This window comes from Nipponia nippon, unplaced genomic scaffold (assembly GCF_047370975.1).
Source record: "Nipponia nippon isolate SJK-2023a ecotype South Korea unplaced genomic scaffold, ASM4737097v1 scaffold_4, whole genome shotgun sequence".
Taxonomy (NCBI): domain Eukaryota; kingdom Metazoa; phylum Chordata; class Aves; order Pelecaniformes; family Threskiornithidae; genus Nipponia; species Nipponia nippon.
This window is the reverse complement of record NW_028262358.1, coordinates 24,079,098-24,106,339: the sequence shown is the minus strand read 5'-3', so window position 1 is coordinate 24,106,339 and position 27,242 is coordinate 24,079,098. Positions and strand designations below refer to the sequence as shown.

The 27,242-nt window shown below is 37.5% G+C and overlaps 1 protein-coding gene across 2 annotated transcripts in view; it reads left to right on the top strand.

The window, feature by feature from the left end:
* KCNK2 (potassium two pore domain channel subfamily K member 2) overlaps positions 1 to 27,242 on the top strand; it is a 132,169-nt gene that overhangs the window by 2,969 nt on the left and 101,958 nt on the right. For both annotated transcript variants that reach the window (XR_015708829.1, XM_087776974.1), the window contains exon 2: positions 20,563 to 20,756. Coding sequence is in view for 1 of the 2 variants with exons in the window: in XM_087776974.1 (XP_087633100.1) it covers positions 20,723 to 20,756 (34 nt within the window). In the remaining variant the exon portion in view is untranslated. The remainder of the gene's footprint in view (positions 1 to 20,562; positions 20,757 to 27,242) is intronic.

Here is a 27,242-nt window from a genome sequence, read left to right as displayed (position 1 = left end):
AAGTACCTCAGCCTGGATGAACCCATCCACCAGCCACACGGACCACTGCAGTAATTTAGTCTCTGCAGTGGCACTCAAGATACAAATTTGCAGTCTGATAAAGGAGATTATCTTTAGGCCCTGTGTCAAGTTGGGCTTGGAGTGGAGGATTTAACATCTTCACCTGAGACCCTGCTGAGTATCGCTTTTCTGTCCTCATTGCAGAAGATACATCTGCACAACTGAAGGAAGGATTAATGTAGATTCAATCTTTTTTAGAGAAAGGCAAGATCAAATATGGGTTTGCAGATTGAGCTTCACCTTTCCAAAATGAAACCCATGACCCAGGGATTCCAAGCCCTTCACATTCAAAGGAAAAATGACCAGCATAGATGTTGATGGACATCTGTGAGATTTAATTCATGGTATTGACAGCAATTCAAATTATTACTGTCATTGTTAGTAATGCAATTATTTCATTAATTGGTTTAAAAATAATTAGAAGAATCTGTTTCATGATATTTTCAACAAATCTCAACCTGGACACAGATGGACGATCCCTGTTGAAGTGAAGTGCAGGGATATCCATTGAAGTATTTAATTTGTGTTACGAGGGCACATTCCATGGCATTGCCATGTCATGTGTTACCTTGGCTGTAACATTATGTTGCCTAAATCACTGTGAAAGCCTTGTTCACTGCATTGTGCAAGAGTCCTGGTGATTGCTTCCCAGCAGTGATGAGAATGAGTTATGAGCCTCTCTGCCTCTTCCTAAAATAACAGGGAATTAATTTCATGTGGGCAAACACTTGACTCATTCTTCTTGGAACCGATAGCTTACCACACAGGACTTGGAGGCTGCTCAGTGAACCAGTCCACGGTTCACAGGAAGAAGAAGCCTCCAGAGGAGCTCAGACACTCAAAGAATAACATTCTTGGCCAAAAATAACCCTGAGCACTAAAAACAAATTGGAAAAAAAAATGTTGGCTTACTTGTAAATCTGTTGCAGCAACATGTACCTCCAGACATATCTGAGAGATGAATGGTACAGCCATCTTTGTCTCTTCACTCTTCTGTTTCCAAGTAAAGCTTCTTCTCAACCAAACCAGCACTACATATGATATACATGGCTTATGATCATGAGTCACATGAGCTATCTCGGCTGCTGCTGGTGAAGACCCTGGTGCAAGACGTGAAGGTAAGAATGGCTGCCCTAAGGCAATTGCAATGATACAATGATATCTGCAGAGGGACTGAGAAAAGCAGGAGAGCTTAGGAAAGGCAGTGTGAGAGGGACAGTCCCACATGTGATGGGGGAGTGCAGGGAGGATGGGTAGGCGTCATTCATGGCATGTCCCAAATGAACGTGCAAAGGATGCAATACAGCGTGTTGCGTTGTGGGTTTCAGCACTGGTTTGTATGGATGTGTGTGAACATGGATGTGGAGGTGAGATGCATTCAGGGTAATAGAAGCGATACATCTCTCCTACCTGTTCACACATACTGATGAACTGGAGATCACCTTTTCTCCCATATCCTCCACAGATGCTATATGTTTTTCCCTCAGTTCTGTAGCTGACTGTGGGGAATGGCATGGCCAAGTGTACACCATGTTTTTGAATCTATGTGTTTTGTCTTGACTGACAGACCTTCTGCAGATTCTTTGGCACAAGGTATAAAATGGCTCAATGACAGCAGAAGGAATATGTCCTTCTTGGAGATGTGAATCCTTCTTTGGATGAAGGAGCTGCTGTGTACTGCCAGCTAGCATTCTTGCTGATTGTTAAGTTTCCAAATTAAAAAATGATTTAACTCTACATGAGGCAATATGTTCTACAAGATGCTTCTGTGGCATGAAACTTTATGAGATATTGCATAGATAGGGAACTAAAACCAAACCTACCCAAACACCTTTTTCCTTCCTTCATGTTCCCTTCCCTACCCCCTGTGCAACCACTCCTCCCCGGCAGCGATAAAACACTTTCCTTACTCACTTTTTTAAATAGGGAGATAAAGAGAGCGATCAGCCTGCCAAGAGCAAGGGAAAAGGTCTGGAACTGCTTGGTGGTAGTGGGAAGTAAAGGAGAAGAATTGATCACTCCCCAAAGTCATTCCCTTGCTTCTGAAAATATGTAATTCCAGTGCTGATACCACAGAAAGAATAATCTTTCCCATCCCTGAGAAAATTTCAGGAATGCCTGCTCCAAGAAGTACACTTAGCATCCTCGTTTGTATGCTGACAAATCAGCCTTCATTCCAGAGATGGCATGGGTCTCCAAGGAAAGAATAACATTTCTGTTCCAGAGTATTAGTGGCCTGAGGCTGATCTCTGTAAACTGTCTACAACTGAGGCTTCTCTGGACTGGGAAATGACATTCGTGTTGGAACAGGAATGCAGGAAATTAATGTGGCAACAAACACAGTGCTAAACACAACTGTCTATATTTGGAGCTGGGCTCTCATTTGTGCTAAACTCTGCTTACCTACACAGGAAGCTATAAAGGGATCCTGAAGTGGATAAAATTATTAGAGTCAGAGGCTTTTAACAAGACATGAAATACCCCAACTCCAAAGACACATTTTAATGCAATTTACTGGTGTAAACAGAGCGGAAAGCAAGTAATTTAAAGGAGGCTGTTGTCATTATCTTAATTGGTCATGGTAACTTCCTACTGAAGTTGAGTTTGTACTTGATAACAGAGATAAGCAAAATGAAAAACCCTATGAGAATCTTTATAAAATAAATGAGGATCATATTTTTATATTAGTTTGTTAAAAGAAATATGCTTAGCATCGTTATGTTTACATGTAGACATTTGTGTCAAGAAAACTAGGAAACATCTAACACCATTTGCCCATTCTTGCAGAGGGTCAGGAGGGGTCACTTAAAAATGGCAGGTCCAGACTGACATGAAAATCCCATTTGCTAAATGTCTTTAAGGAGCACGTTGCCTCTGTTCTATCCAGCTGCTGGTTCTGTTAGGACCTGTGCATCACTAGGAATACTTCCTGTTACAATCTGTTATCTTTGAACAAAAATGGGTTGCATTTTCCTTCTCTGAGAACTGGGATATGTAAGTACCTGTAATGGGTTTGAACAAATCATAATAAGACTGGAAACATTAGACAGCAACTGCTTAATCCTGCAGTTATTTTATTAATTTTTCTTTGTTATTAAGGTAGTAAAAGTAATTGAAATGTTAATCTAGGATATTTGCTAAGGCATTATGCCTACTCTATATTCAATTCATGTTCCAGTGCTGTGGGATAAAGATGGATTCACTATTAAAAAAGTATGAAATTCTTGGATCTCAGCAGTTTTGACTTAAGGGATTGAGTTGCGTTAATTGTACTTGTTGTCTGCCCACAGGGTGTAAAGAGATGATCAAAAGGTTGGCAAGCCTTATATGACTTTGATACTGTTGCATGCTAACAACAATAGATCTGCAAAAGCAGGGATTTCTCCAGAAGTTAGCCTATAGGGTAACTATTTTAGCAGGCGGCGTAGTGCAGGTGTAATACAGCTAGTGAGGGTGTGACCTTGGGGAGTACTATACTTGGTACTTTCTGGTTCAGATCGCAGGTGCTTGTTTTTGATCTTGGATAGAGTTACATGAAATATTTTTAAAATGAAGGGATATACATAGTACAAGGTGGAAGATACTGGTGTTATTTTAATTCTGTTTTCGTGCAGCATAGAAAGTGAAATAGCATTTTGGATATTGTCCTGAGAAGAGGAGCCAAGAAAATCTGTTTTTAAATCCTGATACTGACATTTACGCAGAGCCAGAAAGAATGAGGCAGCTCCTGAGGCACGGTTACCCCACTTTTGCTAGAGGATTGCTAAATCACTCCTAGTAACCCTATTTTCAAATTGTAGACACAATGCTTATATTATGAAGCTTAACTAGATAGTGTATGAAAAATTGCTTTGAAGATCGAGTATCGAAGAAATTGCATACTTTTAAATAGGGCTCAGTATTTAATAACTTATCAGATAGCTGGCTCCTGCTCCCTCTGTCTTGCAACAGTTTTGCAATTTGTTTTAATGACAGTAGGATGACCTCCAGAGTTTCTACAATTTTCATCTACATTTTATTTGAAGACTACGATGACTGGTCTATATGACTTTTTGTGTTGTCTCCAACCCCGGTTCCATGTAACATTCAAAAAAGTCCTATGATAATTCAGGACACAAAAAAGCTCCTTAGACCCTAAGATCCTTTAGCATTTTAGATATTTTATCATGTATCTAAATTCCAGCATTGTGTCAGATGCACATTTTCTCTACTTTCATCACTCTTCATCCACTATTTAAAAAGAAAGCCAGTTGTTCTGTCAGCTGAATACCTCAGTATGTGGATGTGATCAAAGTGAAATCATGACAAATAAACGGCATAGGAACAGCTTAATTGTACAGTTGTGCACAGTTTAGGAGAATAAAACGTGTGCTCACTTACTGTATTTGGACAGGAGAGAACTATTGTTTTGTAAGAATAATTTCCCAGCTACGGGAAAATAAATTTAGAATTCCTGGCATAACTCTTCATCTAAAAATTCAGGGGAATTTAGAGCTGCATGTGGGCTTAAACCCATCTCTGGGGAAAGTAGAAGTGTTGATGGAATAAGTCAGGGTAAAACACTGACAACTCATCCATTTAAAACAAGGTAACTGTATTGTGATAGATCTGTGAGGGTCTGCCAAGAGACATGATTTTTGCTTACCCTGTTCTTGTACTCTGTTCCATGTACATACTTGTGTCCATTCTCAAAGACAGGTACTGAGCTGGCTGTACCTTTAGTTTGGGCGACTGTGGAAGTTTTTGGGAGCTGCACCATTTCCCCTCTGCGTACGGGAATAGGCTATGCCATATGCCACTCTTTCACATCCTTGACCTGATAGCTTCACATCAGGAGCGGTGGACAGCGATGATGACCTCAGGCACTTGTTGCTTCAGCTGGTGCCACTGGCACTCTGGGCGAGTTGTAGCTCTCAGTTACTTTTGTCTGGTGCCCCAGCTCATTCCACATAGCATAGCTGCACGCTGGCTTTTCACTCTCACACAAGAGCTTTTCTCACACTTCAGGTGTTGGGAAGATGAAGGGAGTACATGGGCCAGGTTTCTTCATATGTCAGTGTGACATACAACAGGTAGGCAGGACATTTTGTGACCGTATTCTTGCTGATGGACTCAGGGCTGTGTAGGACACTTCTCTCTTCCCCAGTGCAGATGTGCAGACGCATTCCAGTGGGAATTCCTCCCTGTTGCTGCAGAAACTTCTAGGGCTACAGTAGTACTTGAAGTTCAGGGTTGCTCAGACCCCTGGAACAGAATTTGGTCTGTACTAAGTAAATTGTACTGAATTTAGAATCTGTTGTTGACTTTCATTTAAATCAACAAATATGAAGGAGAAACAATTAAATACATTGCTTGCTAACTACACACAAGATGTATTTGTTCTATTACATTTCATTCTGTTATTTTTGTTCTTTGGTTAATAAATATAATAAACATGCCCAACTTAAATACATTACTGCAGGATGCTAATATACTGAGGATATTGAATATAATAGTTGTCCTGGAGAAATGGTCCAACAGAACAAATAAAAAAATACATAAATAATTTGATATGATTTGATGTGATTATTCTGTCTTAAATTTCTAGGGACAACAATTATCACTCTAATTTCTTTCTCAGAAGTCCTAAGTAGCAAGATAGAGGAACAAAGGATGATCACCAGAGTCACAGACCAGTAACTGACTTAGACCATCTATAGTGAATTTTGCTCTAGTTTATTTTAAAGAGTTCATTGTTTAGCATATGCATACTTAGGGGACTCTTTCCTAAGAGAAGTAATAATACTAATGAGTAATATATTTGTGCTTTATAGAGGTATATATTCATGAACATAATTTATCTGACCTTGGTCAAGCTTTGGTTATCTGTTATTTGTCAGCAGACTTCTCTTATTTTATGAAAAATGCATTTTATGAGAAATAGAGTATTTAATTCAAAGCAAGCCTGCTACACTTACTTTTCAGTAAAACAAAAAAAAAGAAAATTCAGTGAGCTTTCCAGCATACAAAAATTTTGAACTAATCACTCAGCATTATTTTGTGTTCTTTGAGAAAGGTTTCAACACTGCAATTTAAATCAGCAGGGTACCTGTTTAACATGATTTTCAGGGAGATTCCAACTGAGCCCTGATCTGTAAAAGCATATACTTTAAATAGGTTCCTATTTTTGTACTGTAAGTGCTCAAGGGATGAATGAAAAAGTGAAATCAAGGTACATGTGAAGGTCTATTTTTAGTTCTACATTTTGTATGGCCAGGTTGGTTACAAATATGGTGCGTGAACTCTAGAGTAAGAGTGGAAAGGCAGACCACAACCACATATTTCTTGAAATAGCATACAGTTTAATAGATACTGCTACTTTTATTTCTGCATGAACAATGCCCAGTGGATTTCTTCAGTAAATAAAAAACCAGGATATTGATGATGCTTTGAGCCTTCAGAGTCTTCACACATCCTTGCAAGACCAGTGCGAGAAATCCTCTTACTGTTTCTGTCATTTTTCTGTTACCAATCATATCATTCATACCGAAGCAGTTTAATCAGAGCCTCTTTTGCATATACGTACAGCAGATAGCTCTGAAATTAGCTGCCTTGAAATACAAAGTTGTTCTTTGTAGGGAACAGCTCTAGTCTTGTTTGTGTTGATGATATATCCCTATGAATAGTATTTCCTGAGTTTTCCAGTGGTTTTCCTTAAACATGACAGGCTTAGTTGGATTTTGGGCTTTAAGCTGTCATCGTGTTCCATTTCCAAAATATAATGGAAAGAGGCTCTAATCTCCATATGACTGCTGGATTTTTATATTCCAAACACCCACCAGGCTAACTGCAATACATCTAAAATATGATCTATAGCTTTTTGCAAATTTACGCAGAAGTTCACAAATATTAGTCATTTTGAGGGATGATACTCATTTTAATCCCAACAACACTTATGTGCCAAATAACTTTGCGTCTCCTTACCTCTACACTTGTATTGGTAAAAATTATTTGTATCACACATAATTGCAAAGCAGGGTAGACGAGTCCTCATATGAAGCCTCATATCACTTTAAGTTTACTGCTTTAAGGCTGTGCATCAAAGCATTTTGTGCATCATTAGCTTGTTCCTTGCCAGATGATGCGGTACCCACACAAATATTACCAGCTGGTAACTTCTGTTTAAAGCAGCTGTTGTCAGAGTATTCCAGAATTTTAATCAGTATCTAGATTTCTAAATGCCAAAGCCAAGATACCTTTCATCTCATTGCAAACAGAAGAGCTTAGATTACAGGGCTGCACTACAGCATGCTGATCTCCTCCTTGAACTGTATCCATGCACAAAAGGGGGCCGTGTTCCAGATATAAGTTCCCAGATGATAATTGACTTGTTTTAGGGTAACTTTCTGTGGGAATATCTGCAAGGTCATATGGAGGGAAACAAGAAGTGGAGAGTGCCAGAGAACAAGAGTTGTCCACTAAATTATAATGGTCTAGAAGTTGCTTGGGCTCTTGAGTTTTAAGGCAGGATGCAACTGAAAGCATGCTGTTTATTTTGGTGCGATGCTTCTTAATGACCATGCGTTGATAAAAGCAGCTACTTTTAGGTTTTGGGATATCTGAGTCAGATCACAATTAAATACTGAAACAACTTGGGCTAAAAAGAAATGAAGCTGATATACAGCTTTGCAAATAGTAAAATCTAAAAGAACAATGTGTTTTTTTCACAGGGATTTATTTATCATTTCAGAAGGACACAGTAGTGGAAAGATATTGATCAAAAAACTGGCAGGAATGGGTCTTCCATTGCTGACACGTAACAGGTGTGAAAATTTTATCCTCCATTTCCTTGAGTCACCATAGAGTTTAAGTTTTAAGCTACAGGAATGATTTAGTAGGAATTTCTGTGTGATAGAGTAGCAAGAAGTAGTATTACCTTAGCTACAGACACTGGACTTGATTATTTTTTTACTAACACAAATGTGGATTTTTCTCCAGGGAACTCAGTACTGGTACCTTGTTTTCCAGTCAGTGGAGTTTTGCCATTGATGCAGCATGTAATTAGTCATGACCCGTAAGTTGTAACTGTAGAAAACAACTATGTGTTGCTGAAAATTATGATTCCTTCTAGGAATTATTGGAGGAGAGAGAACTGGGGGACTTGTTGCTATAGCAGTGGGTAAAATGTAGCCCACTACGGATGAATAATATTGGCATGGAATTTCTATGAAACACAGCAGAATGTGGATAAGAAATCAGTGGGTACATTTAAAGAAAGTTTAACACGAAAGAGTTCAAATATCAGTTCTCCATCACCTGATTTTACTCATTCCCCAAACAAACAAAAGCCCACCCCACCCCCCAAAATTCGATAACATTTTATTTCCCTAAACCTTAAAAACTTGTTCTTCTATGCTGTTGTTTTTCACATCTCCTTCTTATACTGGGAAAAGTTTGTGTTTATATTTGCCATGTAGCCCTTAAAAACCACCAGTTTCAAAGACTGGGTGCTCTACTAGAAACTGCAGATACTAATGCTGCTTCTAGGGGATGCTCTTTGGGAGTATTTTGCAGTGTGGGCACTGGTGTGTACAGATATTACAAAGAGAGAGGAGTGTTTGACTGCGATTCTTGTGTTCTGGGGTTTCTCACAGCTCTCCTTCCCTGATGAATTCTTATGATTAAGGTTTTTCCACATTTGTGGCAGCTGAATAAGTTGTGTGGGCTTGACGTCTGGATGTCCCATGGATTCTAGGAAATAGGTGGAGTACTTGCCTCTGCAAAGACTATAGAGGCAGAGGGAATGTATGCCGCTGTCAGCATCTTCTGTCACTGGGACTACATGTTTTCTGCTACTTGTGGTAATCTCCCTACTCACTTCTGGCAGGGTGGCTGGATACCCTTTCACCTGAAACTGTGCCACTTCTCCACAAGTGATTAAGGGACTGGATCTCAGTCCTAGGTTTTCACACAGCTGTTGTCGCCGATTTGGTTCAGATCAGAATACAAGTCAATAGTGAGCCACGTTTGTCCTGTGTTAAATAGCTCCACAGAAACAGCGCAGGAGATTCATTTGGATGAATATGCTGAAACATAGTATGTTTGAGGACATATACTCCCTGCATTCCACTTACGTATATTATTTATTTTGTATGCTTATCAGTCCAAGCAAGAGAGTGCATTTCTGTAAAGCACTTTGTTTTCCCTTTTCTCTGGCTTCACTGAAGGTGGAGACATGCTTGAGGCACTCACACTCTTTTGTGCATATCTACTGCTGTTCATCAATCAGAGAGCCACAGTCAGCTCATCAAGGCACTTTGCAACCTTTGTAATGTGCAGTTGCTGGTGATTTTTTCCCCTTCCAGCATATAATTGCTCAGTCCTTACTTTATCATAGATTTAATAAGATATTTTTCTCAACCATTGAAGTGCTCTTGCTAAAGTACAATTATAGCGATTATATTAAGGAAGGATATGAGCTGAAAAAATGTACAAAGCCTTATTTTGAAATGAGGTAATATTAGCAACACAAATTACATGAAGCTTGGAACTTGACCAAGATAAAACAGATTAAGGAAGACCAGTTTTTGGAAGACCGGGATATTTTTTGAAAATCATAGAAGTGTTGAAAGAATTGAGAGTATCACCACAATAATGCTGATTTGGAACAGACAGAAGAATCAGATTGTTTTGTTCTCACACTTGAGTAAATCAAGAGTGATTCCATCGAGCAAATATAATTCTGCCAAAAGAAAACCAAATGTAAATAGGAGGAGAACAGACCTAGAGAATCTTATCGTTTGGAAAGCTCTATGCACAAGTCAAGTCTGACATCTTCTATTTTCTGTGTTGAAAAAAGCAAAACAAATACGCATCCCGTTGGTTTATTTTGTGCCCTCAACAACACAGGAAAGTGTGTGGCATGCCATATGTCATTTCAGTATGAATTACATATATGCATACACTCTGCTGGTATAGAAATCGTAGCACTTTGCAGGGCATTCTGCTGCTTCTTATTCCTCCAGTTTGACAAATCAGACTTCAGAAGAAATAGTCGTCAGAAAAAAGGGAGCCTGCGAAGCCATGACATTCCATCAATACCTGGCTTCTCTTAAAAAAACTCTTGATAGGCAGAACATAAACAACAAGCTGTATGTTTCAAGAACCATTTGATATGATTGAGTTTATGCTTGCTGCACCAGTAGCAGTCTGCCTTGTGCATTAGAAGTAGACCAAGAAAGTAGCCTGATTTTATCAGGTCTACTGTGTAACATCTATATTTCTGTGGTTTTTAGAGGAGATAGGGACATACGACTCGCTGAATCACATTAGACTATTGACTGATCAAGTCAGATATCTTGCTTCCTACAATGGCCGTGACCTAATACACTGCAGTTGCAAACAGCAACTATTCAGACGTGGCCAACTTAAAGAGAGAAAGTAACTTCTGCCTGCTCCTATCACAGCTTCAAGAATTTAAACAAACTATCCATATTCATGGATTGTTAGTTAACATTGTCTTAAAAACATAGCTCTAAGTATTTCCTGAATTTATATACTTCTGTTATTACAAAAAAATTAAATACAATTTTATAGAAAATTCTCTTTTTGTGAAAGCAAAGAGGCATCTATTGTCTTTGAACTGCAGGTTAGAAAAATGTAAATCCTCTTCTCCCCTTTCCTTCTCCGTAAGGAAGATAATGAGATATGAACTGAGTATATCTCAAAAATGAGAGAAGGGGAAACTGCAGGCTGCTCTGCAAACACTACTGATGGAACTATTTCTGGTACTAAATTTTATTCAGTTGTAAATTTGTGTTGGCTTGAGTCCTCAGCCACCAGCTATGGATTTAATCAATGTTTGGAGCTGGATGAATAATTCAATTTGATCTATTCTCTTTCAGCTTGTGAAATCCGTCTTCAGGTTTCAGCTCCCTCATGTATTTATCCACATACTACCTGAATCCTTTCAAAGCTGTGCTTGTCTCCCTTCAGGATGATGGTTCCAATAACACGAGCAGGCTCTCAGATCTGCAAAGGGTTCTGCTAAACAGAAACAAATCAAAAAGGCTGTGCAAGGGCAAACCTGCAAAATTCAGCCCTGATATTTCAGTCTCTGGGTTAAATGGATGCATGGGTGACATTCTAACAAGGGTGAAGTGTGAATGGCACAGTTCCCACGGACTTGGAAAAGAGCATGGTTTCAGATTAGGTCCCAGCTCCTGCATGTGAGAATGTAAAATTCAGACTTGCGAAGGCAGTTTTGAAATGTGTTTTCCATGTTCAGCGCTAAGAAATGTCTCTTGTCAGTTTAAAGACAGAGAATGCAAGGATGACTGATGTTGTTGCATTGTAAATATTTGTATGAATGCTTATTCAAACCCTTCTATATTGGTTATGCAAAAACTTCAGGTTGGTTTGGTCAAAATATAACTTCCTTACATTAAAGAGGTCAGACTAAGTTTTCTATTTTGGATGACCTGGAGTAAAATAATAACAGATGATTCCTTCCCTCTTCCTAAAAACATGACTTGACTGTTTTGATGCAATAGAAACTTAGTGGAAAATGCTGTGCTTTAGTGGTGGGGATGGTCATTTGTTTGCAAGTTTAGAACGTCTTTGCTGGAGCAGCTGTTGTATAGCAGTCCTATCTCTGGACTAAATGACCATCCTGCATTTCATGGTCTTTGTATTTTGGGCTTACTTTGCCTGGTTCTGTTAGACATCCATTGCGTTATGGGTTCAAGTTAATGTGCCTCATGTCTTTATTCCCCATTAGACATCAGTAAAAGCCAAGGAACAATATTCAATACAACCTATTTCTAAAAGCTGAGTAATGGTTTTTTTCTGTTTCTATGTACCTTCCATCCAGATCCCACTCTTTTCAGTGAACACATTTAGCTACTGACATCAAGAAAATAAAATTATACGTTTTAAAAACAGTCAAAGTGTGACAGTAAATGGCGTTATGATGAAATAGGCGTAATGTGGCTATATTGTAGGCAGCAGATTGATGTTCTTAATTATTCATTTTCATGCTTTTAGGTGCCTGGCTTTTTAATGTAATGTAATAGGTACCATTTTATCACATTGTTATATTTAGTGCCTTCAAGTGGATTTAGGAATATGTGTGATGATTTGTTTTTTTGTTTTGGTAATCTGGCAACATTTGGATGAAACACAGAAACAACATGTAAAATGACAGGCTGGTGAGAAGGAAAGTCAGATAGATGTAACTTCCACATCAGGGGGAAGGTGTAAGCTAAAAGAAGCTGGAGACCTGTTTGATAATTGGTACTTGTGTTGTGACAGAGCTGCTGCAAAGCTTTCCAGCAACATGGGAAATAATATTAATTTCTGTTGCAAAAGTTAGTGGTTGAGGCTAAGGCTGGAATTGGGTTAACTGCTCCTATCCTGATAATAGGTGGTGGTGAGAAAATCTGAATTGAGTTTGGTTACTTACATTGCCCTCTCAACATATTCCCAACCCTCCCCGGGACAACTGCAACCATCTTAGCTTATAAAGGCTCTGGGTTAGACAAAAGGCAGGGAAGCTTCTGCAGTTTTCCCGCCCTGCCTTTAGCTTGCTTTTCCAAGTTACTGCAGTCCATGTAGTAGAGATGGAGTCCTCTCTTGTATTCATCCTTGCCTGTATTTCTTCCTTCCCATCCAGTCTGATTGTTGGTGGCCTTGAAATGTATGTTTATGTGGCATAGGAGTAGGAGGACACCTCTGTATCCTTATAAGACCTTGACTGTGGAATTGACATGACAGGAGGAAGCAGGGACAGTATCTATTTTTGGTATGACTTTTCCCTCACCTGGTGAATTGGAGAAGAATAAATTCTCTTCTTCCTCAAGCATACCAGTCAGCAGCATCTCCCTGTCTCATTGTAGAAGGAAATCCATGCTTTCAACATTTTATTTATAGAACCCAAATATCCGTAAGAGCCCAGTTGTCTATGAGTCCATGGAAAAACAATACAGTTCACAGCAACTTTGAAGTACCTTGTCCTTTTGAGTAGTTTGAGTACAGATTTAAGCAGATTCACCTTTTAGCAGTGATTCTCTACACTTTGTACAGAAATGACTGGAAATATTTCTGTTTACTCCTTTTGACTTCTGGGCAAAGATTATATTATGATCGGAAAATATCTAATGCCCTCTGTTTAAGTGCAATGGAGAACATTTTGATTTTCATGGATACTGAATGCTAGTATAGATTTAGCAGCTCAGTTCTTATTTATCTTTCAGACCATTAAATCTGACATATGTACTCCATGGGAAATAGAGATCATTTTGTTCCTCATGGTTATGAAATCATTAGAAAGGCTGAGGTACATCTGTAATGGCTGTCCATTAATATAGTCGTTATATTTAATAATAAGCAACTTGCAGGCTTGGATTTTCTAAATGCTGTTACTGAGCGAGCCGCTAGTCTTGGTCTGTCCAAAGGACTATGAAGCTTTTGCCTTCCCTCAGATGAAGGCAGTCGGGGATGTTCACAGCACCCACACCATCTGGAATGCGCTGCCCAGCAGTACTGAAAGTAAAATGTAACTATTAGACTAGGTCTTGTTTCAATCCATTTATATGTTGGTGTTTCTTGGGTAATATTTCTCACCTCTCTATGATACCAATGTAGATTTGAGCCTTATGGCAGAAATGCCGAGTGGGTGGTGGGGATGTGAGCAACTTATGAAGCCAGTCTTGCTCCAGAGATGCTACGTGGATGGCATTCAGACTCATCAAAAAGGCTCATTATCATTTCCTAATGTCACATTTCCATCATCAAGCAAACCAGCTTAATCTAATGTGAACAACATGTGCAAGATGTTTGAGTGTCTGGTGTCACCTATTTGACATATAAATATTTAAATATTAACTTATGGGATATTGTTTTTCTAACATGCAGCCTGTGTTTTTCTAAGATACAGCAGCTATCCATCTGCCTCAAGTATACAAAAGCACCCACATTTTCTAAAACTCAAGTGTGCTCTGGTATAATTGAAAAAAAGTTCTAGTCATTTTCTGAAAAGTGACAGTAAATAACTCCATTTTCATGCTAGGGATATTGAGTTATGCTGTCTCTTTCCAGTGAGACGGTCTCACAGTCTTCAAATTAATCCTGTCTCTACAGACCTGTTGGGCACAGCGAGTTACTGCAGATCTAGCTGCAGACAGCATCCATCTGATTCTGTTCATCCAGGAGGAACAGAATCCAGCTCTTAAAATCCATCTTGGCTGGGCTGAAGTTGGCAGTTTGCAAGCATGTATGAAGAGATCAGCTGCTTAAGGAAAGGCTGTTTCTGTGTTCTTTGGAGGAGGATGATCTTATAAGAAAAAATGAATGCAGTAATTAGCTGAAAGCTGCTGTGCCAGACTAAAACAAGACAGAATGGGATTGTTGGTGTCCCAAATTTCTCCCTTTTCATGCTCCATTCTCTCCTCCAAATTGGCAGCTGTTTTCATGAACACTCATTCCTTCCCCTAACTGTTGGCTAAGAGGCCATTTCTAAGACTGATGCAATATCATTCAAGATGAGAGTGCTTTTCTTAGATACACAAGTTGTTGTCATACTCCTGTCCTTTCCCCTAAAACCCAAATACATCTGTATGCCACACTATTCCCTGTAAAATGGCCATAACAGTCCATTTTTCCTTCCCAGACCTTTTTATGGCCATAGCATAAAGGTTATTTTAACACCAACTTTGTGACTGCCCATATAGTTATCTCACAGTTATGTAGATTTTCCATGGAGACGTGGGGCATCTTATTCTTGGGGGAACTTCAGCTTAGCAAGGTGAGTAAGAGTGTGTTAAAACTGAAACTCTGTTAATTGCATGGTCTGCCTTATTACCTTAGGCTTCAACCTTCTCAGAGTGATCTGTTGTTTACTTTTTCCCTTGTGAAGTAATGCATCTGTAATTTCCTTTGTTTTTCACTTAATTTTGAAGTATTAATAGAACCTTTTCTTGGTTGCTGGTTTTTTTTTTTTTTTTTTTTTTTTACAATCATTGCTTTTAAAACTCATTTTGCTTCTTAGCCTCTCTGACTCTATTACTGCATTCTTGTGCTGTTTCTTCATATTCATCCTTAGCCCTGTGGCTTTTTCAGACTTTTTATATGAGTCCTCATCTTTAATATTAGCAAAGAGGAATTTTAATAATAATTACTAAAAATGATTTAATTTCTTTTTTAACTTTCATAACAAGTACACAATTCTGGATATTCATTTACATAAAAATAGTCATGTAAATGCCTAAATTCATTTTGATTTTGTAAATTCTTGTCACACTGAGTGAAAAGGATTTTCTCTTCAGTTTGGAGTTCATCACCTTTTACTTTTGCTGCAGCTGTGGTTTTGTGTCAGTGTAGTATGATGTTCCTGTTGTGTAACAATATTTTCATGCCAACATGTATACATAGTTGTCTGCACCTTTAAAAATATAATTTTGCACCTAAAATCCACAATTCAATTCCTGTGGATCTGTTTTTTTTCCCCCCATTTCTTAGATGAAAACAAAGTCTTCAGCTCAAATAGTTTAATTCTACCTGAAATCAATGGTGCTACTAGTACGGTTATGCCTGTGATGTTGTTGAAGGTACATACATTCAAACTTTTACCTTCCAACAGGATCAGTAGATCAGCACTTTGTAGGCATTGCATAACTTTTCTGTAACTGATGTGTAATTCGGGGACTGCAGTACAGAGCAGGAGCAGTTTTATCCCTAATTCTTCCAGTTCTGGCACAGTTAAGGTACCTTATTTTGCCCAAGTATTTGTATCTGTAGAATAGAATAGAGTCAGCATTACCTCAGTAAAATGATATGAGATTGAATAGTGAGACATTATGGAACCTGTAAAGAATACAGAGAATCAGTTAGATAGGATTCATATGTCTTTGAAAGGAGACAAACTTTTATTTACAAAAGTATTTTATATTTCTAACTCTGAAGGGTTGTATGTAGGAATTTTCCAAAGTACTGTTTTGCCATTGATTTCAAAAGGTATGGAATTAATCTGATAAGATTTTACAAGAAAAATACTTACTTTGAATATTTTGCTAATGACATAATGATGTCACTCTTTCAGTTGTGCACTTTTTCTTTATCCCTATAAATGGCGTATCTGGTATGAATATATAAAACATTACACTTTTAAGAAAGTTACAGCTTCACAAGGCACAGGAGTTGATGTCTTTATCTAAATAAAGAAAACATTTGGTGTTTAAAGAAAGACAGCCACAGATTCAAAGAGTGCACTACTGGTTTATTTATCCAAGTTCATTTAGGGCTCGCATGCTGACATGCTGAATTTGCCTCTACATTTCATGGATCAGCAGGTTTACAGCCCATCTATAGGACCGTTTTCAGGAATTGTGTCGGATGTGAGAACTGATAGCTAGAAGAGAAGAGTAGCAAACAGCAGCTTACTAAAAGCTGATTTCACTGTAAGGCAGCGTGTGAGCCTTCCTCACTTCAGGACAGGCAGACAGTTTGGTTAAAACAACTCCAGCAATGCCCAAAACTCATCTGGTTGACTTTGTGTTGAAGCAGGAAAAGGACATACCTTCAGGTGCAAGTGAGAGAGGCTTTAGGAAGATGTTTGAGGATTGATTATTGGTTTTTTCCCTCTGAAATGGACTAAGAGTGCTCATGGGATGAAACTTTGAGTGAGCAACTTCACCATGCTCGTGGGTGCCAAGGTCGAAGCCTGTGAGGGCAGCCACCCCTGCCCTCGGGACACCTTTGTCCCTGTGCACTGGCTTTGAACCTGGGCCATGTTTGGAGCTGGCCCATTTTCTCAGATACTGGGAACTGAGGCCAGTTACTCCAGATGAGGAAGTAAATGGATGTCTTTAGCCTAGCATTTATAGTAACTGGCTGTTGTTAATTGTCTTGTGATGTGACAAGGGACAAGCAAGTGTTTCCTGCTCATCTTTTTTGGTAGCTTTCCGTGCCTTAGGTGTGAGACAATCATCTGAACTTTGTTGAACTTTGTAAACAGGAAAGTCTTTTATGACCTTCTTCAGAGAAGGGCAATTTGAGTAATTTGTTTTATTTGCTACAAAATGTCAACAGGTTTATGTCTGATGATAGAAGACCAAAAAGGCATTTGAAACTTTGAATGTTTTCTTGTGTTGTCTTCTATCAGCTAGTATAGCACAGTAAAACTTCCTCTGATACCTTAGGGAAAATGCTTCTGGAGTCTATTTCAAGGTTAGGCATATATTGCTACTATGCTTAAAAGCATAGATTACTGTGCATATGCATTGCAGGTGTGTGAGAGATGTTGTGGGGTTTGTACACCGTGCAACATTGACTGTATTTTCACATTCTAAAATTCCATCAAAAAGAGAAACTTGGAATTGATTAATGGAGTTTTTGATGGAAAAGGAGAAAAAGGTAAAGCCATTTTAAGGGTTTAAGAGTATTCTTGAACTCTGTTGAAATGAATAATTCACGCTTTTGGGGGAATATATTCACAACTGCAAATTACAATCAACACAGGAAAAAAATACAAATAAATGGTCAAAACATGGACTTAAGCAAAAAAATATGCCCAAACCATTTCATAAACCAGATAAACTTATGTAACTTATTATTACTATTTTTTTAATCTAAAATTGCCCTATCTGACACTAAGATCTTCTGGGCTATCTGATATAAGTGTATCAGAGACTAAAAGTCTACACTGTAAGTGTAGCAGAGACTACAGAGGTCCTGAAAAAAAACATTTTTGTGGACAGGGTTGAAGAGAAGAGGGTAGGGAAAAGAAAGGAAGAAAATAAACAGTGAGGACAAAATGGAAATTAATGTAAGATCTACTAGCTGTAATATTTAAGTTTCTAGAAAATTCAAATGACTACAGGTTGAAGATTGTGAGAGACATGATATCAGAGTTATGGCTGCATAATCTTGGACTACAAATGAGATTTGCATTATTCTGTCAAAGAAAAGATAGTTTGATCTGCCCTAATTCTTAGGGGACAACCCAGCAGAGTTTCCATTCCTCTAGGAATTCCAAGAAAACCTATTAATTATTCTCTGATTCATAGAGTCTAACTCTTCCCCCACTCTGGATTTACACTCAAAGATCTTCATTAACTGACTCATATTAAGTAAATTCATTTCATACATTCCTAATTATTGTCAGTACCCAAGTGCAGGCACACTAAATTTACAGAGTTGTGGCAATTGCTCTCAGAAATGAATTACACAACTTACAGAAATGGGAAATAAGAACAGGCAATTCGTGTGCTTGTGTAATAACCAAATGATCAAAAATGGGCTAAATAAAGAGAATTGATCATCTGAAAGAGTTTTTGTAGACATGCACACCAGGAAAATGTTGTTGCCTGTAGAAAAAAGCCAAGCAGTCAAAACAGAATTAGAGCAGAAACGCATGCTATGTGGAAAATCTTTCTTGATAATTTATGCTTTCAGCTCACAGTGTCAGGCTTGCTTTGACCATCTTTGATGCCTCTTATAGTTCTAAGAACTTCTTGCTTATTTTTGACCTAAAATTTCTGGGGCTTGGTTTTCTGTGGGATTGATTTTTGTTGGTTCTTAGGTGGCAGCATTTACACGTTTGTTTTCACGGAGAGACAGAAAGCTGGATCAAAAGATCTGTATCACTTCGAATTAAATGGGAGCAGAGGAGCATTGTGTATCAGAACTGTTACTGTAAGCAGTTGCTTCTAGAGTAGCTGGGATCCTGTACTTAAAATGCACAAAAATAAAAAACATTAAGTCTTGCTGCAAGGCAGATTTTCCTTTAATTTGCATCTATATCATCATAGCTGTCAGGCTCTTGGTAAGTATAAAGTTTTAAAGTTAATAAAAAATAGTACTATGATCTTATTTTATTTAGTCTTTGTCAACTACAACTCATATTTTCAGCTCTTCATTGCAAACAAAAGATCAAGAAATCAAAGAAAAAAATGTGGTGTTCTAAAATATTTGCCTGACTTCAGACATCAGGGCTTTAAAGAAAATATTAACTATTTTAGAGCTCCTGGTGGAAAATTGTGAAAGTTAGATATGTGAAACTATTGAAGTATCTATCACAGGGACTCAGGTATGGCACATCTCCATATTAAGAGGTTCTATGAAAATCTTAAGAAATGATATCATATGACTGGCCATGAGCACTATAATTGCTTTAATGCTATCACATATGAGTCTGTTTCCAGAGCCTGGGCCCAGATTACCAACGTGTGAAATTCACAAGAAACAGTTCCTTTTTAATTGAATTAAGAGTGGGAATGAGTTCTCTGCAACACTGCCTTCAGAAACATTTTTTTCAGATTGTTTTCTTTTTGTCTAGAAAAGTTCATCGATTGGCCATAAAAGAATTGGGATTATAAGTAGTGGATTGGAAATCAAGCATGCACAACTGTTTGCCTACAAGTTAAAGTCCCAAGGGTCGAGCCAGACTTTCTCTTACTGAAGATAATATTCCTTTGTAGACGGATATATTTACAAGTGGATTACAGAATGTTTAAGAGAGAGAGAGAGTTACATTCATTCTCTTAATCCCTCCCCATACCTTCAAATATTTAAAATGATTTATCAGAAATATAAGAATAAGGTTATATGACTGCCATATCACTACATTACTTAAAATAGTATTCTTTGTCTATTTTCTTAGGTGACTGTTGTGACAATTGCATTTTCACAAATATTATGACTAACAGACCGGTTTTTCTGTGTAAGAGTCCTATGGGATATGATTTTCTATGCTGTATTATTTTTTTAAGGAATTCAATAAAAATATAAACACTATGCCTCAAATTACTGACATCTGAATTTGGCAAATCTGTGTGCAACTGAAGGTGGGGAACTAAATAAATCAGGATCCTTTTTCAAAAAATATAATAGGGATAATCATAATACTGCAGCCCATGAGGATAAGAGTGGATGGGGGAGACATGAAGAATTAAATTTCTAAAAAAAGTTACAGAAAATAAAATCAAACCCTGTAAAGATTATGTTATTCCCTTCTCCTTTGTCCTAATCAATAACTATTGATATAGTTGAGAAAAGATGCTTAAAAACCTGTTTTGTGACGGCTACTTAGGAAACTCATAAATTAAAAAAGAAATCGTAGCAATGTAAGTCTTCCTCCTTTAAACAATGGAGCAAATTGTATACTTTGAGGCACACCTGACTCTCTAAAACATACTGGGGATCTTTCAGCAGCAATTACACTGCATGCTGCATATGCATGGTTCATGTGAATGATGCTTAAGAAAGGAAGAATTAATGGGAACACTGATTTTCATCTATTCATTTATAGTAAAGAAGCTGTGGTCTTTTAAAACCTTCTGGAACATTTGAGATACAATTATTCAATCTTTTAAGGAACTCCGGGTAATTTTGGCTCAGGTTTCTAAGTGCTTCCTAAGCTGTTCAATCAGCTGCCCTTTGTAAGGTACTATGAAAATGTAAATCATGCTATAAATGCCATGTATCATAATTAGTAACTCACTAGTTTACTTTTATGTGTACATTGAGTATTTTGGACAGGAAATACAGAAAGAGAACATACGTGTACTTCGGAAGAGAATATGTTATGACGAAATGACTTGTTCAGAAGACTCCTTAAAGACAGCGATATAGGAAATGCTTTATCTTAGAACAAAAGCATGGTGACTTCTCAATATTACATCACCAAATGAGGAACCCACAAGCAAGACATAATTTTTACTGTAAGTACCACTACTACAGAAAAATACTTAATTTAGTTAAACTTCACAGTTTTAAATCAGTTTCCCTGACTTGAGATGGTGGACTAGAATGTAGAATTAGATTAATTGGTTAATAGTTAAATTGGTGAAAATGCCTCAGTGATATATGTGTCCGTTCTAAACAAATGTGTCTTATTTTAGTTAATGGCCTTTCTTTTGAAATGTTGATTTTGTAGTAAGGTCTGTTTAGACACAACACTTGTTTATGTACTGAAGTTTTGCTGTATCTGAATGGCATAATTTAGGCAAATTGCATCAGTTATCCAGTATGCTATTACTGAGAATGCTTATGTGGGAAGTTGGAGATATCCTTAACTTTGATCTGATCACAAATATCACTTAAATACTGTCCATATTTATTTGCATATAACAATGTGATGATTAATTCAGAGCTTGAAGATTAAGAAACTGTTGAATAGACTGAACTTTATTAAAAAAACCCCCAAACACTTAAAACATGCTTTCACTTAAACATATTAGTGTGAGTAGTGCCTACTGTAGTCAGATATTGGAGGTCCTTGTGTTTCAATTTGGGAAGTATCAGCAGGTATGTAAGTTTTGGCTGGAAAGTTTTCTTAGGCCCTGAAGAAAATCCTAGCCAAAATCTGAGAGAGAAAAAATTAATGCTGTAGTGCTTAGACAGCATGAAAGAGGAAAATCTGTTTGCAGATCTCTATCAGAATAGGGACTTGCATTGTAGGTTTCTGAATTAGAGATGAGTCTTTTGAGCTATGACAAAAGGAGCTGTTCTGGGTTTACAATATTTCCTTTGCTTTTGTGTATTTTTTGTTCTGCTTTTTTGTCTTTTTTTTTTTCCCCCAAAAAAAAACTTTAGAAATTGTCTGCTTCCTTCCAATGCGATGTATGAGTGTTTTTTGCTTGTGAGCAGGAATTTTCTCCTTCTGCTTGGTTGTCTGCAGCCCTCACTGAGCATAAGGGTAAACATAATCTTGAGTACTTGTGTTGGATTGGGGATAAACAACTTATCACCTTCATAATGGAAACTTTAGTGCCATGTAACAGAACTCTCTTCTTTAATGCAGTTTTGTTGTTTGCAGAGTTATGTGTCTCCTTTGGATCGCTGTCTACTGTTCAACATTTCTGAAAGTGAACTAGAATTTCTCTTTATTTTGAATACTTAATTATGTTGACATCATGCCTTCCAAAATACTTAACCCTTCTTATTGAACGACCACTTTTCCTTGAATTAATTGAATCCTTTATCTTATACTGCTTTTACTGCTTTAAGGTGTGTACCATGGATGTGAATGTTCAGGCTGGAATTACTGATTAAAAAGCCCGGCCTACGGTGATTTCTCCTTGTTTTACTTTCATTCCTTCTCTGCTCTCTCAGAGCATCAGTGATTACATACTTTTCTCTAGAATTAGTTTAACATTGCTTTCTGAAGCAATGTCAGAGGCTTTAGATAACCTGTCAACCATTAGCATTACAGCTGAAGAATGAGTAGTTGGGGAGACTGCTTAGGAATCTTTAGGAAGCTGAACTCAAGCATTTATTTTTAAATACTGAAAACAAACACCACCATCACCACCACCAAGTTATTTTCCATCAATTTTTATCCTATGATTCTAAAGGGTATGGAAAACAGCTGAGGTAAATTATACTAAGGTACCAAGACTGCTATAGCACCCAAGTGCAGCTGTTCCATAGCCTGCAGCACCACTACAAACTCATGAATACATTTGCAAAGTCTAGAGAAGACCTCAGGCAGGCAGAATGTAATTACCTAACTAGAATTTAAGTAAGGCCGCAGGACCACCTGGGAAGGAAAGTGTTACTAGCTGTTCGTAGGGTGCCAGGCAGAAAATGTTTTTAGATTATTTACTACATAGAGTAACCTACAGTGCAGTCATAATTTAAAATGATAGAATACTAAAGAGAAAAATGTACAGTGTCAGTAATTTTCAACCTAGTTATGAAGCATAATGGAACAGAGCCATCATGCTATATTATGCAATCTGCATTTTATAGAACATGTGAATATAACTTCAGTTATTTGCTGTCTATTGGGTGAAATTACAGCAACTTAATATCTAAAAACAAAAAGTACTTTTCAAAAGAAAAGGGAAGGAAGTAGCAACTGTGTCCTCTCTGAAACTGAAGTTTCATATAGGGGCTCGGCTTAGTAGGACACAATCCTTTTCTGTATCTGCGGCATTAAATCTGAAGGGTACATTGAAGTACACCTCAAAAGAGAGTTGGTACACCACATAAGAGAAGGTGGAGGTAAGTATTAGCCGTGGGCTGTAGCACAAAACCCTTTTCATATGAAAAACAAAACACAATGCAAACAAGCCAACAAGATCAGATGTGATTTGCTTTGAAGGTTGTGTCTAATAGACATTTAATCTCTACGTCTTTAGGGTTATCGATGTTGTTTCAGTATTTGCAAGACAGATGTTGCCAGAAAGCCATAATCTAAAATGAGAAAGGTGAACTAAGAGCAGAAATAAGGAAAAAACATAAACAGCCTAATACCACAAACAGCACCTCAACTTCTTTCTCTGAGGATACTGGAGAAGTTGAGGTGAACATCTGTTAAGAGAATGGAAAAGAGAAAATATTTCTGTTATTTCTAAATGCTTTAGAAATAGGTATTATGTTTGAAAGTGGAGGAGAAAAAGTAGAAGGCTGTCCCAGAACTGGCACTCATTGTTTGACTAACTGTTTGCCTTACAAATATTTTTGGTACATGCTGGAACATGCTCCAGCCAAATGGATGATGTTTTATATTTGTAGCCTCTGTTCTGTTGTTCCATTGGTCTTCAAACTTTCTAGTTTTCTAGATTAGTTGAGGAGCTGCATCAATAAATATAGCCAGGCATTTGTCAGCCCACTACAGCTCTAAGTTAGTTTGCAGAGATTATTTAAACTTATGTACACTTAGTATTTATGCTTTGTGTTTCTCCTGGCCCTTGGTGAGAATTCTACTGTGGTTAAGATTTTAAATTTGGAAGTATACCAAGTGAAGGAACAGGGGAAAGCTGAAAATTGTCTGGGAGAAGATAATGTGACAGGGTTTGAAAAAGATAGAGTAAAAAATAGATGGAAATTAATTCCTAATATGTTTAAAGTATGAAGTAAAAAAGATAAGCAGTACTGACAAAACATGTTTGAGAAGTTGAGTGGCATCATGTTGAGATTAAGTGCATTTTTCATGCTTTTATTTTAATGATGTCATTGATTGACATAGATAAAATAGATAGTAGTATAATTTTCTCATATGTATAACCACTTCCCATCTTAATTAATCTGTAATTAAAAGAGAGGATTTACTTCCTACATCCACTTCGGCAAGAGAAAGGAACCGCTCTATGCTGGCAGGCAAATTCATATAACATTCAACAAGGTATAATGATGAGATCTTCAGTATGATGTGGTAAACCACAAAACAACATGAAGACAAATACCATTTTGGCCTCCTTCCACTATTTTATTTATTACATCCTCCTTCATTTTTTACTGGTGGAGAGGAAAAAAATGCATGATTTAAAGTAGTCATGACCACTTTTTAGCAATTTCATGTTTTGAGACAATACTTACTACATGAAACATCACAGTAAATGCATAGACTTGTCCATGCATGACTTCTGAGTTACTCAAAGAGAGCACATCTTTCTAAAGGGAGGTCAGAGTGGGCTGGGAGAGGGATTATTTTATTCATGCAGTGTTTCCTGTAAAGATAAAATGCAGGTTAACAGTGAAATGTAATATACTGTAGTCCAGGATTCCACAGCAGTCCAGCACAAGTTTGCTGGTTTTTTTTTCCTACCTCCTCTTTCACATCCCCAGAAGTTTAGGCCAGGATCTAAGAATTCCTTTCACAATGTTCTGTCTGCACACCTTGTCTAATTGAACCTATAAAGTGTGGGCAGGATCTGGTTCCTGTCGATGCAAACAATCCAAAATGTTTGGGCAAAAGAGTCCAGTGTGATTTTTCTGAATAAGCACTGAGTAAAAATAGCCATGACTTTGAGTTTTGGCCTCCGGAAGCGTTGTTGTAATAGCACTCTCCTAAATCAAAATCAGTGACAACAGTTGCAGAACATCAGCCTATCTTCAGTGTTCAGCTTCTGTTCCTAGTGTTTTGGAAGGAGATGGAGATCAGCTTTCTTTGGTCACTGTTTATTCTTTGAAATAGCATGACTAGCACTTAGTGGATTAAATAGATGCTATGTTCTCTGTAAGTTACTGTAACTGTCATAGATGAAAATGCTGCTCTGCAGCTGTGCAAGGATACAGTGCCAAAGCAAGAGGTTCTAGTGGTGGGACCAAGGAAAGGTGCGTGGCTGAGAGCTGTCAGCAACGAGGCTGACATTTAGTGCTCAGCCTGTATGGAGTGGGGAAGAAGAGAGAAGAACCAAGTACTAATCCAGGCAAGAGTGACCTCGTTGTCAGAAAGACAACGTGCCTGGCGACAGAGCTTTCTTCAGAGAGCTTTTTAACTCTCACCTCTATCAAACTAGATCAAACTGACTTCGGTACAGCTCTGCAGCTTTCCATTCCTGTATGCTTCAAAGAACTGAAGTCCTTTCTGTGTTTAGACTAGAGCAACCCCACTTCAGTAAAATAAGAGACAATTGTGACAGATTGAGTTCTGGATTGTTACTTTAATCCTTTTGCTGAAGCGTTGATAATTTACAGAGCAGCATTAACAGTAAGGTTTTTTCTTTCTTAACCTTCAGTAAAATCAGCCCTCCAAAAGGAAGACTATGTCTTTTAATTCTTGAAATAAATCCATTGCATTGCAGGGACACTTAACTAAGTAACTGATATTTTTAATTTTATTTTTTTAAAAAAAGAGTCATGAGTTCTATGTTATGAAGCACTGAGAAAGATTTTAAAAATTGCTCTCTAAAATATGCTTTACACACATTCTGCAAGAATCTGCACTCTCAGATCTATAAAGACATGCTGTTCTTAGGCATAGAAGCAAAATTCCTTTTCCAGTCTATAATGTTTTAAGCAGAAATCCATTTTAACTGCTACATTTATTTCAGAAAAATATGAAATTAAAACTCAGGATGCATGAACCCACATGAAACACCAAAAACATTAAATTGCCAACTAGTGAGCTTGAAGCATCATATTTTGCAAAGTTCTAGTTAAAAGTAGAAAGAGAATCAGGATAGTTTTAAAAAGAAAAAGAACATCGTTTTTTTGCTCCGTAATATCTAAAATGCTTTAACTAATGCCTAAGTTAAAAGGAAGGCATTTTCTCCCCTATCTAGGGTGCATAATAAATATCAAGCTAGAAAGAGTGCCTCTTTCTTCTTAAATTGAAGCTAAAACTGCAGAGCTTCATTCTTTTCCTGGATGAATAGTCCTTCTGTAGCAGATAATTTTGCATGTGGCCAGGGGCCACAAAGTAGCACTTTTAGGCATCTTTCTAGTTTTAACTTTGGAGCCACATCTTTGATTCTGGCTTACGAAATGGATTTACAAACAAGCAACAATGACAAAAGTCCACCTTGAAAGTCTGCTTCTAGCAGACAAGAAACTGCGTTCTAGAAATGTGTTGTCTATGTAAGGGTTTGTACAAGCGTGAGGCCACTGGGCTGGTAACACTCCGGTGCAGGAAGGACTGAACAGGAGAGGTGCCTGCATGTGAGGTTGGCTCATGTGCTCTTCCTGTTTTGGGTAAAAATTGAGATATTTTAAAGATACTGTTTTGATTTTAAACAAATGATTTAATACATTTATAGATCCACAAACATCACTTTTTCTCTGAATGAAAAAGAGTATCTGAAATACGTTAAAAATTAACTATCATGAAGAAGGAAAGGTCGTTTTCATTGCTACAGGATATTTGTTCTTGGAATTAATAGGCAAAAAAATTGTGATTCCTGGAAATTAAATATATAGCAGTAAAGTGATAGTCATCAAAAACTACAAGTTTGATTTTTGGGTCAAATTAAAGGCTGCTAGTATTGTCTACAGTGTCTGACTTCAAGGGATGCTCAGGGAGACCAGTATATCCCATATTAGTTGTTTAAATATTAACCTGACCCATGTTAGATGAAGAATGCCTGTTGCTGGTTACATGTAACAAAAAAGCTGTCACTTCTTTTTAATTTTGAATCTCCATATAAACCAATTTAAAAGCCCAAAATATATCCTAATATATCTTTTGATCTGGATTATTTTTTTTGTCTTAGTCTTAGACTCTTTACAAGTTAGAATAGTCACTTATTTAAAAGCTCGATGGCAAAATCAAGTGATTGAAAATACATAAACTTAATTGGAAACTATTTTATTTACTTTGGGATCAGGATCAAGATTATAATATAATGCTTTTTACTAACGATATGTGGTGGGAAGAAAAGCCCAGAGAAGAATAACATTTTTTCCACAAAATGAATTAGTAGTTTTAGGAGCTGTTGTACTGGAACAATATATTGGACACAGATAGATAAGCTAGAAAG